Source organism: Aptenodytes patagonicus, chromosome W (genome assembly GCF_965638725.1).
Source record: "Aptenodytes patagonicus chromosome W, bAptPat1.pri.cur, whole genome shotgun sequence".
NCBI lineage: Eukaryota > Metazoa > Chordata > Aves > Sphenisciformes > Spheniscidae > Aptenodytes > Aptenodytes patagonicus.
In genome coordinates this window covers 7868077-7881972 of record NC_134981.1, presented here as the reverse complement: position 1 = coordinate 7881972, position 13896 = coordinate 7868077, and the positions used below count along the sequence as shown (strand labels likewise).

Below are 13896 nucleotides of genomic sequence, written 5' to 3'. Positions count from 1 at the left end.
TTTGACAGCCCTCGAGATGAGATTAGAGAAATATCTGTAAGGAGCGACAGTGACAGCCAGCCAGGCGTGGGAACAGAAGGTGGACTTCCATCCTCGGGAGGCCCGAGAGGCCTCCTCCTGCCAGGGAGAAATGTCTCAAATTCCAGGAGATTCTGTGATGTTACGGGCAATGACAAGAAGTCATCTGTGCTACCGCACGTTTGAATAGCTAAATGGAAGTGCGATGTTGCCTGTGACAAGTTATTTGCTTACCATTATTGTTCATGGTCCAGAGAGGGTTGAAGAGTGTGTCCTTAAGCAGCCGTGATGAATACTTTTATTATCTCTAATCCATATTTTATAGTGACTTATCTCATTCTACAGTGCTACATGCAGGAGAGATGAGACAGATAAGAATATTATAGCCCATATTCATCACGCTTTTTTTCATGTGCTTGGAGAATAACGTCATATTGTAGTCAATGGAAAATAATAGTCTCCATCAGAAATTAACTCGGACTTTAGGGGCATTGAATCGTTGGAAAGAGGTGCTTATCTCTTCCTACTGACTAGAGAGGGAACCTGAGATGGAGAGGATCCTGATTCAAGTTCTTGAGTAGTTATCTATAATGTATATATCTATAAAATACACAAGCACCTGAAGGATGCCCTCTTCATAGATCAGTGGAGCGAGCTCTTCATGGATGTGCTGAGCCCCTTCCACTTCATCCTGGTCAGCACTGTATGGATGCAAGGTGTGATCTACTGGTATTTGCCAAGTACTACCACCTCCCCTTCCTGCAGGACGTCCAGACAGACTGCACGAGGACGGGGCTGGGAGGCTACTGGGGCAAAAAGGGTGGGGTGAGTGTTCGTCTCTCCATCTTCGGCCACATGGTCTGCTTCCTGAACTGCCTCCTGCCAGCGCACCTGGAGAAGGTGGAGCAGCGCAAGGAGGACTTTGCCACCATACTGCATATGCAGCAGTTCAAGGGGCGTGTGGCCAGCGGCATCCTGGACCATGACCTTGTGTTCTGGTTTGGGGACCTCAACTTCCGCATCGAGAGCCTAGACATCCACTTTGTGAAGTACGTCATCGACAGCAACAGCCTGAGCCAGCTCTGGGAGAAGGACCAGCTGAACATTGCCAAGAGCACCTGGCTTGTCCTCAGCGGCTTTCAGGAGGGACCCCTGAACTTCCCACCCACCTTCAAGTTCGATGTGGGCACCAACAAGTATGACAGCAGTGCCAAGAAGCGAAAACCTGCCTGGACTGACTGCATCCTCTGGAAGATCAAATCTCCCAGTGTTGGGCTTGGTGCGGGCAGGCGCCAGCCCAGCCGGGGCATCCTGTCAGTGAGCCAGCTCTATATATTTTTTTTTTTTAATAAAATAAAATTAAAAAAAAACCCAAAGAAAACAAAAAACAGGGAACTACAAGCCTGTCAGCCTGACCTCAGTGCCGGGGAAGATTATGGAGCAGTTCATCTTGAGGGGCACTCACAAGGCATGTGCGGGACAACCAGGGGATCAGGCCCAGCCAGCACGGGTTCATGAGAGGCAGGTCCTGCTTGACTAACCTAATCTCCTTCCATGACCAGGTGACCCGCCTAGTGGATAAGGGAAAGGCTGTGGATGTGGTCTACCTGGACTTCAGCAAGGCCTTTGACACTGTCTCCCACAGCATTCTCCTCGAGAAGCTGGCGGCTCACTGCTTAGACAGGTGTACTCTGCGCTGGGTCAAAAACTGGCTGGACGGCCGGGCCCAGAGACTTGTGGTGAATGTAGTTACATCCAGTTGGCGGCTGGTCACGAGCGGTGTTCCCCAGGGCTCAGTTTTGGGGCCGGTCTTGTTCAATATCTTTATCGATGATCTGGATGAGGGGATTGAGTGCACCCTCAGTAAGTTTGCAGATGACACCAAGTTGGGCGGGAGTGTTGATCTGCTCGAGGGTAGGAAGGCTCTGCAGAGGGACCTGGACAGGCCGCATCAATGGGCCGAGGCCAACTGGATGAGGTTCAACAAGGCCAAGTGCCGGGTCCTGCGCTTCAGCCACAACAACCCCATGCAGCGCTACAGGCTTGGGGAAGAGTGGCTGGAAAGCTGCCTGTCGGAAAAGGACCTGGGGGTGTTGGTCGACAGCCGGCTGAACATGAGCCGGCAGTGTGCCCAGGTGGCCAAGAAGGCCAATGACATCCTGGCTTGTATGAGAAACAGTGTGGCCAGCAGGAGTAGGGAAGTGATCGTCCCCTGTACTCGGCCCTGGTGAGGCCGCACCTCCAATACTGTGTTCAGTTTTGGGCCCCTCACTACAAGAGGGTGCCTTTCAGGATAAAGAGGGGGGAATTAGCAAGAACATGGGTGGTCCCATCCCAGCTCACGGATGGGAATCAGGGAGTCTCGGTTGGTGTGATATTGCCACCAGTGCACCGTGGTGGTAGCGATTGGCACCTGTTTGTCTTCGATCTTCAGCAACCCCACAACAGTGGGGTCCTCCGAGAGACCAGGCAAGGTGGTTTAATTTCTTCTGTCTCCAAGGCAGCTATACCAAAAGCCCACCGGTACCCTTTCGGGTCCTTGAAATATCCTCTCCTGAGGTAGTCTATGCCAAGGATGCACGGAGCATCTGGGCCAATCACAATGGGGTGCTTCTGCCACTCATTCACAGTTAGACTTACTTCGGCTTCCAATACAGTTAGCTGTTGGGATCCCCCCGTCACCCCAGAAATACAGATGGGTTCTGCCCCTTTATAGCTTGATGGCATTAGGGCACACTGTGCACCGGTGTCCACTAGAGCCTTATACTGCTGTGGGTCTGATGTGCCAGGCCACCGAATCCACACAGTCCAGTAAACCCGGTTGTCCCTTTCCTCCCCCTGGCTGGAGTCAGAGCTCCTCTAGTCCTGGTCATAGTATCCGTTACTCACTTCTTGTAAATATGAATCAGAAGTCTCTTCACTAAGATCAGAAGTAAAATCAACCCTTCTGCTTTGTCTGGGGAACTGCCCTCTGGAAACTGGAGCAGCAATTTTCCTGGAAGAACCTCTTTCTGTGATTGTTTTTCCTTGCAACTCACGTACCCGTGCCCCTAGGGCTGAGGTAGTTTTTCCATCCCACTTCCTCCTGTCCTCTCCGTGGTCATGCAGGTAAAACCATAGGGTGCCCCATGTTGTGTACCCTTTATATTCTCTCTCTTGAGCAAAAGAACGCTGACTCCTAATAACTGAAATACTGGTCCATACAGGTGAGGAGTAGGACCTATCCTCTCTGAGTTGCTGGACCTCCCGGGACAGTTTCTCCACAGCCGAGACGAGGGAGGAAGAGAGACTTTCTTTGTATTGCCTGAGTTGACCAGCCAATTCATCCACCGTTTGTTCCTTTCCATCTTTCCAGGTCATCACTGCCAATGAGTTGGCATATGATGATGGTGCGCTCCTTATAAACTTCCGCCACATGGGTCGTGTGCACTTGACTTCGTCTGGATCTTTGGATAGCTGTTCATTGTTCAGGTCATCATAAATCACCTCCAGCACAGCTAATTCTCTCAGAAACTGGATACCCTTCTCCATGGTGGTCCACTTGCCTGGGCAACATATGCATCTTCCTTAAAGGGATACCTTTCCTTCACGCTTGACAAGAGTCACCTCCAAAGGCTGAGGACTCGTGTCCCTTTTCCAATTGCTTTGTCAATGCCCCCTTCCCTGGAAAGGGATCCCAGCTGCTTGGCTTCTTTACCCTCCAATTCCAGGCTACTGGCCCCATTATCCCAGCATCGGAGCAGCCAGGTGACACTATGCTTGCCTGGACGACGGCTGAAGTCTTTTCATATATCTTGCAGCTCACTCAGGGATAGAGATTGGGTGGTTACTGCCTCTTTCATGAATTCTTCCTCTTCTTCCTCCCCGAGCAGTTGCTGGCCCCCCTCCTCCTGTTCTCGTGATGGCCCTTCTCCAGGGTAGTCTGCCTCTTCCACTTCTTCCTCCGGCTCCCTTCTAGAAGTTTCTTCCTCCCTTACTAAATGAACCAACTTCTGCTTCCAAGATTCTTGTGTGCAGGGGCGACTGATACCGGCACAGGCTGGTTCTTTGGTTCATCCACAGGGCTTGTCACCGGGGTCTGAGTGGCTGCAGGGCCTGTCGCCGGGGTCGGAGTGGGCGTGGGGCCTGTTACCCGGGTCTGAGTGGCCGCAGGGCCTGTTGCCGGCGTCTGAGTAGCTGCATTGCATATTGCTGGGGTCGGAGTGGCCGCAGGGCCTGTCGCCGGGGTCTGAGTGGCCGCAGGGCCTGTTGCCGGCATCTGAGTAGCTGCAGTGCATGTTGCCGGGGTCTGAGTGGCTGCACGGCCTGTCGCTGGGGTCGGAGTGGCCGCAGGGCGCGTTGCCCGGGTCTGAGTGGCCGCAGTGCGTGTCGTTTTACTGTCAGATCCAGAGACCTTCTCTTCCCTTTGAGGGTACTGAATGGTGTTGAACAGGGCTCGGTAGGCATGGGCCAGGCCCCAGCTCATTGCAATGATCTGCGTCTCTCTGGAGTTGCCAGGGTGACAGCATACTTTGTCCAAATATTCTACTAACTTTTCAGGATTCTGCACTTGCTCAGGGGTGAAGTTCCAAAACACTGGGGGTGCCCGTTGGCCCATCTTGTCCCACACACCCTGCCACTCGTAACTATTCGGCTTTGGGGCAGATCTCTGGATGATATTCTTAAATTGCTTACTAACTTCAGACAAAACCAAAACAATATTCCAAAGAAGTACCAACAGAAGTATCTTAACTACCCAAGGATGTTCAAAATACTGAAAAGTTACTGTAATGAAGGAGGAAACATCGTAGAAGAAGGTAGCGACATGCCATTCTGTATTTCCTCCATAAAAAAACTCTCAGAAAAGTTAATGCAATTGCTAGTTGTCTCCACGAAATGGTCTCCGTGGTACAGTAACAGCTTCATTGCGAAACTTACATACCACACTATGGTCAAGGTCAATGTTCTAAAAACAAACCTCACAAGCGAAACATCACTAACCGCTGCAGACCACAACAAACTGCAAAACCCAACACCAATCTTTAACATGTACAGCAAAAAAAGGAGCATGATGCAGATTAGACCAATCAATATCGAGAACAGAGAAACCAACATTGTGACCCACAACTACTAACAGATATAAGTTCCTTAACACACTCCAGGTAATCTGTTATTATCTCAAACTCTTTGTGCCCCACGTTGGGCGCCAAAAAGGACCGTCGTGGTTTAACCTGTCGGCAACTGAGCACCACACAGCCGCTCGCTCACTCCCCCCACCCGGTGGGATGGGGGAGAGAATTGGAAGAGCACAAGTGAGAAAAACTTGTGGGTTGAGATAAAAAACAGTTTAATAATTGAAATAAAATTATGATATTAATATTAATATTAATATTAATATTAATATTAATATTAATAATAATAATAATAATATAATACACAAAGCAAGTGATGCACAGTGTAATTGCTCACCACCCGCCGACTGATGCCCAGCCAGTCCCCGAGCAGTGGCCCCCCCCGGCCAGCTTTCCCCCAGTTTATGTACTGAGCATGACGTCACATGGTATGGAATGTCCCTTTGGCCAGTTTGGCTCTGCCCCCTCCCAGCTTCTTGTGCACCTCCAGCCTTCTCAGTCGGTAGAGCATGGGAAATTAAAAAGTCCTTGGCTAGTGAAAGCATTACCTAGCAACAGCTAAAACATCAGTGCGTTATCAACTTTGTTCTCATCCTAAATCCAAACCACAGCATTGTACCAGCTACTAGGAAGGAAATTAACTCTATCCCTGCCCAAACCAGGACAGGTCTGTAGAACAAGTCTTCTCAGGAGCGGCTGAGGGAACTGGGGTTGTTTAGCCTGGAGAAAAGGAGGCTGAGGGGAGATCTTATCACGCTCTACAACTACCTGAAAGGAGGTTGTAGCGAGGTGGGGGTCGGTCTCTTCTCCCAAGTAACAAGCGATAGGACGAGAGGAAATGGCCTCAAGTTGCGCCAGGGGAGGTTTAGATTGGACGTGAGGGAAAATTGCTTTACTGAAAGAGTGGTGAAACATTGGAACAGGCTGCCCAGGGAAGTGGTTGAGTCCCCATCCCTGGAGGTATTTAAAAGACGTGTACATGAGGCACTTAGGGACATGGCTGAGTGGACGTGGTGGTGTTGGGTTGACGGTTGGACTCGATGGTCTTAGAGATCTTCTCCAACCTTAATGATTCTATGATTCTATGATTCTATCTGAATTTAGGAAGGATGGATCTGCTGTACTCCAACACACACAGAAAGTCAGTTGTAGCTCGGACTGGGACCCATCACGCTGCTGATTTAATCAAAATAAGTATTTTGTTTAACAGAACTTCTTGATTTGTTTTAAGACAGACAGACTTTAGCTAAGCCAGTCAGTTTACTATTGTTCCAAAGAGATTTTAAATAGATCTAGGAAGAGTTTTCTTTATCTGTATTTCTTGCTACTTCTGTCAGCACTAAGGCATGGAGCCCATCTGGCCCTGGGAAGATTTTTTTTTTTTCCCCATGATGCTCATTATTCTGAAGACAATTGTCCAAAAGGGGAGCAAGAGATGGTTGCTATTTTTCTTTGATTTTTCATTGGCTAGAATGTCTGTCTCCTATTGCAAATTGACTTAAATTCCTTCCATCTGCTGCTGGGAACCTCATCTAAATGTAAATTAAAATAAATACATTTCTTGTAAAAAAAAAAAAAAAAAGAAAGAAAGAAAAAGAAGAGGGGGAGAAAAAAACCCCAAACTTTAAACACTCAGAACCTTAGCATATTTTGTAATGTCCTAATTATTTTTGTGTCTTCTCTCTCTTGCTTCCAAAACTATTTCTAATGATATCATTTGGGTTTCTTGGAGACATAAAGAAGGACTCCTGGCTGCAGTTATTTTATGAATAATCAGGATGGAATATTTCAGGAACCTCCAAATTCTTTCCAGACTTACAGACAAATGGGGATGAGGCTGTTCGCCAACTTTAAACAGTGGCAGTAGATGGAAAGAAGCCAAGCAGAAGACTTGGAGTGTTGTTGACTAGAATAAGAAAGAAGAAATATTTAGAAGCAGCTGTTATATTTTTATTACAATTTTTTTTTTCTTTTTTAATGACTTTTTAAAATATTAGCATGAATACAAAATCTCAGTCCGGGAACAAATCATGCTTAGGCAATGTGTTTATTCTGTTCCTGCAGTTGCTAGGGAGGCTCAATATATTGTAGACTTCAGCTTTTTTGTATATAAAATACCTTTTGTATTATAAAAGTTTACTTCTCTTCCTTTCCCCCTTTCCCTTTTCTGAAACATATACCCGATGGGGTAAGGATGCCTGAGATTCTGGATCCTATTTTGAACTTTGCAATTCTAGGAATTCCTGGCTAATTTTATTCTGTGAAATATGTGTTCCTTTTAATTTATTCTAAATTACCTTTCAGCATGGAAGGAAAAGGTAATTCAGATAATTGGTTATAGCTTGTGCAGTCTTTCAGTGTGAGGTTATCAGTTCAGATCCAGTCCAGACAGCAAGCTCAAATGCAGCTCACTACTGATAAGTGTTTGGCACCCTTTCGGAAAGAAGCCCCCCGTGTTGGGTTCCTGGTGGAAGAGTGTTCTCATCACGCTGCCACAGGTTTGGCACAGGCTGGCAACCCCACTGCCAATTTCCACAGGGACCTCAAGGAGAGAAGTAGACACTGAGTGAGTTTTTCTTTCCCAAGCATGGCTGATATTTTTATATCGGATTGGAGGCCTAACAGCAAGAGCTCATTCTATCACATCTCCCTATGATCTACTGCAACATAAATGATAAATGAAAAGGTTGCTGGAATTTAAAGACAAAAGAAAGCAGCTGGTTTCTCAACCCCTGCATTGCACAGGTCAAGTCATTGCACCCTACATGCGCTATTTTGCCTATGTGTACTGAGCACAGTAACACATACGTTCTTTAGCTTGCCTTTCAGAGTAGTTTCTCTTGATATAAGGAGAATCAGAGATAAAAACTCATTTCTGTTTGTAGTTTGTTCCAATAGCTAACAATTTTGACTGTCAAAAAAATTGTCTTTCGTTTTTCAGGTGTTTTTTCTTTCTGTGCCTCAGTTTTGAGCCATGTGTTATTTTATACATTCCTGTTTAATTACATTTGGTCACCAGTAAATGAAAGTCTTTATTTCTAGTATCTTTAAGAAATCTAAATTAAACCACCAAATAAATTTAAAATTTAACTTTTGCCTTCTTATTAATTCTACAAAGGACTGGAAAACAAAATGCTAAAAGAGCTTGTTCTTTCAGCTTGACTAATAAAGGCCACTCAGGTTCTCTAATTTTAATTTTTAAATGACTGTTTGAACCATCTTCATTTCAGACAGTGAACTCCAAATGGGCATACACATATCTGGGTGCTTACCTCAGCTGGAAATGAGCATGTTATTAAATTTACAAAACCAATTTTAAATAATAGCAGCATAAACTGTAAGGGCTTAAAAGTGGCCTAATAACATATCAAAATAACCCCAGCCAAACAAACAACCAACCAAATAAACAACCCAAAAATCAAAATTAATGAAACAACCAACCCCTTCACAAACTATAGAAAACTAGAGCTCAGCTCAGTTACTCATTTATATGTGCATACTTTTGTGTGAGATGTCCTGGAGCCGTAGCAGGGCATCCACATAGTTTTGTCAGAAATGGTCAAGAACCTGTAGGAAACCTGTGCCTTTCTGTAGTGCCAGCTGGAAGCCAGGCAGGATGCTCAAGGGCATCCCTGGTGCTACCAGGTGTCTGTGTGCAGGGACCAACTCCAAATAGTGAGTGCAAAGAAAGCCCCCATTTTATTGTCGTATCTGAAGTGTGGCTGTGTTTCTGGCTGCCACATTTCTTGCTCTGTGTTTGCTCAGATTCTGCAGCCCAGTAAATACAGTAATGCCAATGCTAATAAGTAGCCATGGGGTTTATAGTAACAACATGCTGATAACAGGTTAAGGCTTGAATTAACTGAACAGCGTAAAGCCTCAGGACCTGTCAGACTTTGCCTGGACTTGTCTTGGCTGGTCTTGAGCTTGTTTTAGCTTGTTCATTAGTTGTAGCAGTAAATTGCCACAATGACTGTTCTAACCGGTTATTAGCTTTACCTTAACCCTGTGCAATTGCATAGTTTAGCACCTAAAGAATTTGCGCCACATATGGCAACGGTCTAACAAACTAAGCGATAGCTTTGTAAGCAAAGCTGTGGGTAAGTGAGAAGAGGAAGAATGATCAAATAGATTATCTGAAAACATGTAAAACTAGCCCCAAAATACTCAGGACTAAGGAGGAAGAAACACTCACTGGTTTTAGACCACATAAATTGCATGAGGTGCAATGGCTGCAGGTTCCCTACTGGCTGCATAAGTCGTTCCCTTTCTACCCCACTCACAAGAAGCCTCTCCTAAATTAGCATGTCCCAGAGAAACTGCAGTTTGTTCTCCATTTAGATGATTTAACCTGCTCCCAACAGCAGCCTGGACAAGAGCAAGTAGGCAGCCTGCCACTCTGCTTCTGCCTTTTAGCAGAACAGAGGAAAGAATAACACTCAATAAAGCATGGGCAAAAAAATGCAACAGCTATGTCACTCCTCAGATGGGTGTCTCCTGTGGAAGAATAATTATGAGGCCTTATGTTATTTATTATCTCCATTAATGATTATGAAGTAAGCATAAAATATAAATATAACATTGCTAATCATAAAATGCAGGAGAAAAAAATAAAAGCACAATAAATAAGGATACGGTTGGCGTCTCATTCAACTTAGTGTAGGTTGTCAGTAAATAAAAAGACTCAGTTCAATGAAGCCCAATGGAGACTATGAAATCTAGGAAGAAGTAGCAGAGTCTGTACCCACTCAGTGAGGATCCACATCTAGGAAAACCCAAGTCCGAAGAGAATATGGAGTCTGTGGTGGACGTTTAACTGGATAGGAGTTTCTAGGTTAATGCTGATTTTCTTTCTTCCATTCTTTTCTTTTTTTTTTCCTTCCAAAAACTTTATGGAAAAACTGGAGAGGATCCAGGGAAAAAAAAAAAAAAATCAGAAACTGCAGAAAATTACAGTGAGGTTTTCAAACTTTGATAGGTTACTTCATTACAGGCAAGGATCTTCATACAAAGAAGAAAATAACAAGATAAGAGATCTTTAGCAGGGAAAGGTATACCAAGAGATGCATTAGTCATACCCAAAATTTGAAGTTCAGTTCAAGAGTGGTAAAATGAATATATGGCCTGTGAGATGCAGAAAATAAAACTAAGCCTAGGATTAATGTAAACTGATTTTATGTAACTTTGTGATAGAAGTAGCTAGTTTAAGTTAGCTCTCTAGGCTCCTGCAATAGTCATGGAAGAGTCAGGTAGCTCCACTGGGTGAATTATCAAATGAGACTGGACATGTATCATAGAATGGAAACAACTGTCCCCTGCATATACTCCCATCAACAGGGAGGAGGGGGAGCCAAGTGGCCAGTTTAGGTTAAACAATTTAGATGGCTAATAGGCATATGAAAGAAAACCTATTCTGAAAAGATACACTTTTTCATCTTTAGCTCAGGGAATGTGTGTCTAACTGACTTTTAAAGCTTTTAAAGGAACTTTTGAAGTGTATACTTCTCTTCAGGTTTTGGCTTAATGAAGCAGCACTGGTATAGAAGTCCTCATTCTCTTAAGTATGGACAGCTTACTGAAGAGAGAAACAGCTTCTTATGGACAGCAGCAGCATACCTGGTTCCTAAAATTGCACAGAGATTTTATAACCTCCAGGAAAATTGTATGCTCAATCAAAGCATGATGGGCAGATAAACAGTCACAGAAGAATAGATCTATATGTATAATCTTTATTTATCATTCCAAATACTGTTAAGTTATGAGGATAAAATGCATGTAACTTTAATTTTGTCGTTCTGTTATCACAGAGAAAGGAGAAGACTTTGATTCCTAAAAAAAATCCCAGACCAAAAGTTGTTCTTCAAGTCAGTCAGAATCCTTTACTCAGTTACCAGGTAGGTAGGGGAGATTGACAGCCAGGCTGAGCCACAGTAAATGTAAAAAAAAACCATTTAAATGTAAGAACTTAATAATGTGAATGGTGGTGTTCCTAAATAAATGAAACATTAGAGAAACTTGGAGCAAAGGTGGGCAAGGATAAAAACATTATGACATAACTTTTTTTCTTTTTTTTTTTTTTTTTAAGTAAGGACAAAGCACCCAAGATCATATTTAGATTGCTTATTTTAGTCCACTGATTTACAAACTGCAGTGTATAGAAGACAAATTTCTTTTAATCCACCGACTGTGAAATGCAAAAATCATAAACTGAACAAAGAAGAAGGACCTCTGTTCTCTGTATAGCCTAATATTTAGGACAGTCTTCTAGAAAACAAGGAACATGAACTGGGAGTTCAGATTAGTCTTCCATGCTCTGAAAGAGAATTTTATTTACAAGAGAACTGCAAAAAAAGCAGTACTTAATATAACCAGGATGTGCTGAGATATGTGTTACTAGTTCTATATGTGAATGTAGCACTGAGGATTACTCAGTCTGAGGTAGATTGATGCTTTATCCTAAGAGGGACTAAGTGCTGCCAGGAGCAGGTGGAACAGAGAGCAAGTGTTCCTAATCACTTTCTTAGAAGAGACATCCTAAATTTCAGCCAAATTCCAATTTAGGCAGAATATACTCAGTGTCACTCTTGTTTTCAGCCTAGAAACTGAAATTTTCCATGAAATGGTGTCTACAGTTCTCTGTGGGCAGAGAAGGGAAAGGGGTGGTATAGCATTTTGGACCTGAGTGATTTCTTGTTAGTTTTCCTTTAGACAAATAGGAGAAGTTGAGTCTCTAGGGACCACGGCCTGGTACATTTCCCAGAACTCACTTGGCCTTGTAAAAGTAATTTCAATAAATAAATGAATGGTAAGTAAAATCTCTTGCAGGGCAGCATTTTCACACTGAAACAGGGGCAACTGTGATGGGTGAGCAGTCAAACTTTGCAGTATTTAGCAACTCTAGACAGGTTTTCATTGCTGGGTAAATTGCAACTATATGAGGGCTCCAAGTCTTGGATGAGACCCATATTCTAGCAATAATAAGAAATTTTTCTTTTAATATACAAAATATATTCCTAATCTCTATGTTAAATTCATATATAGATATTACTTTCTAAAAGTTTTTGTCTCCCTTTTTTATTTTTACAGCCATTTTATTTTTACATTGGTCACTTCCTTTAAGAAATACTTGTTCCAAATTTCCACTGGTGAGGGCCTTTTGAAGCTTCTTATTCTTAGAAAGGAATATATTCAAGATACCCATATTCATAGGTAAGAACCAAATATGATAGTAGTAGCTAAAAGCAGATTCATGAATCCTGTGGGAGTTAAGTTGTCCATGGCAGTATTTGGAGTTATAACATTTATCTGGAAATGATTTCCAGAGATGGAAAAAAAAATGGGAACCATTTCTTTACAGGTTTGGGTGTTCCACCTCTGGTTTTCAGCTTTAAAAACCTAGGATATGGGAGCCTTTTTATGCTGTGTTGATAAAAGACTCTTAGGTTCAGAAATCTTGGTGGAAGAGGAATCATCTGACCTCCAGCCTCCTGACTATGGCCCTTCTTTGCACAAAGTGAGGGTCTTTCATTGTGCTCAGAAATGCAGCGAGGCAGGCGTGAAAACAGAGAACAGGACCCAATTCACGTGATGGCCAACGTGGAGGTCGTTCTAGGTGATGGTGAAACTGTTCCCTCCTCTCAGTCAGGATGCCTCTATGCACTTTCTGATTTGGTCAAACAACGGTTTCAGCAAAAAGTGTAAGAGGCTACAAATTACCTCATTAAAATCTTAGCGCTTTAGTTTTTTTCTTTCCATTACAACCCAAAATGCCCCATGAAAATTTTCAGAACGCTAATTTTCTGCCCATTCTGAGAATAATCGTATTAGAAGTTCTAACCTGAACTGTCATCACCTGGTAGTAATTCTGTTGTTGACTTCAGCTAGGGGAGGATTTGTGTCTTCCTTCAGTAACACAGTCCACTAGAAATGAGAAACCCAGTACCATCTTGTCCTTGCATTATCCTTGTTTGGAAGTAAAAGGAGGTGTTTTCTTCCTCCTTCTCATATCCATCACATTTCCCATTTGGCTTATCACTTTCTGTGAAAAGCTTGGGAAATCGTTGCTTATTAGTAGATAACAGAGGTATATATTTTTTTTTCCCCAGGAACTGAGATAAATTCACCAGAAGGAAGGCAACTGAAAGACAGTCTGGCTGGTGAAATCAAGCACAGTGTTTCCTAGCTATATCTCATCTCCTCACCAGAAGAAAAGAAAGGCCTGAAGTCTTTTGCCGCTTCCTGGATCTTCTGGGAAGCAAACTCTTGTGTGCAAGCCACTGAGGTCCGGGACACGCTCATGGAGAGCCTGGTACAGGTGAGATGCAGCTTTTGTCTCCCTTCATACAGAGCTGTCCTAATTATTGAAAGCACTTTTGTGCATATATAGCTTACAAGGCTCCTTTGCTTTGTTCCCACCCTTGAGCATAAAAACTGCCACCCTGAAACATTGATATTTCCAAAGGAGTAGGGTTAAAACTGGAGCAGAGGCTGTCTGGAATACAATTAAGACCTCAGAGCTGCGATGGTAACCTGATCTGACAACATCAGGAAAAGTCAGCACTGGCTTTGGAACAAGTAACTACCCACACTCTCTCCTGCTTCTCCCTGAAAGCCAGCAGCAGCTGGGAGAATGCCGCATGAGAGCAATTCGATATAATGACAAAGGTGTGCAAAGTCTTATAAATCTGAGGACAACTTTCAGTCATGACCATCCCTCCAAAGCAAGGGGAAGCATCAGAAATTTTATTCTTTCTGGAGGAAAGAATAA

At 43.7% G+C, this 13896-nt stretch overlaps 1 protein-coding gene across 1 annotated transcript; it reads left to right on the top strand.

The window, feature by feature from the left end:
• The first annotated feature begins 660 nt into the window (after positions 1-660).
• LOC143172159 (phosphatidylinositol 4,5-bisphosphate 5-phosphatase A-like) lies at positions 661-12830 on the top strand. The gene is given in 3 exon segments (XM_076361418.1): positions 661-737; positions 740-1297; positions 12667-12830. Coding segments are annotated over 3 exon segments (780 nt in total). The 5' UTR covers positions 661-679.
• The last annotated feature ends 1066 nt before the right edge of the window (positions 12831-13896 follow it).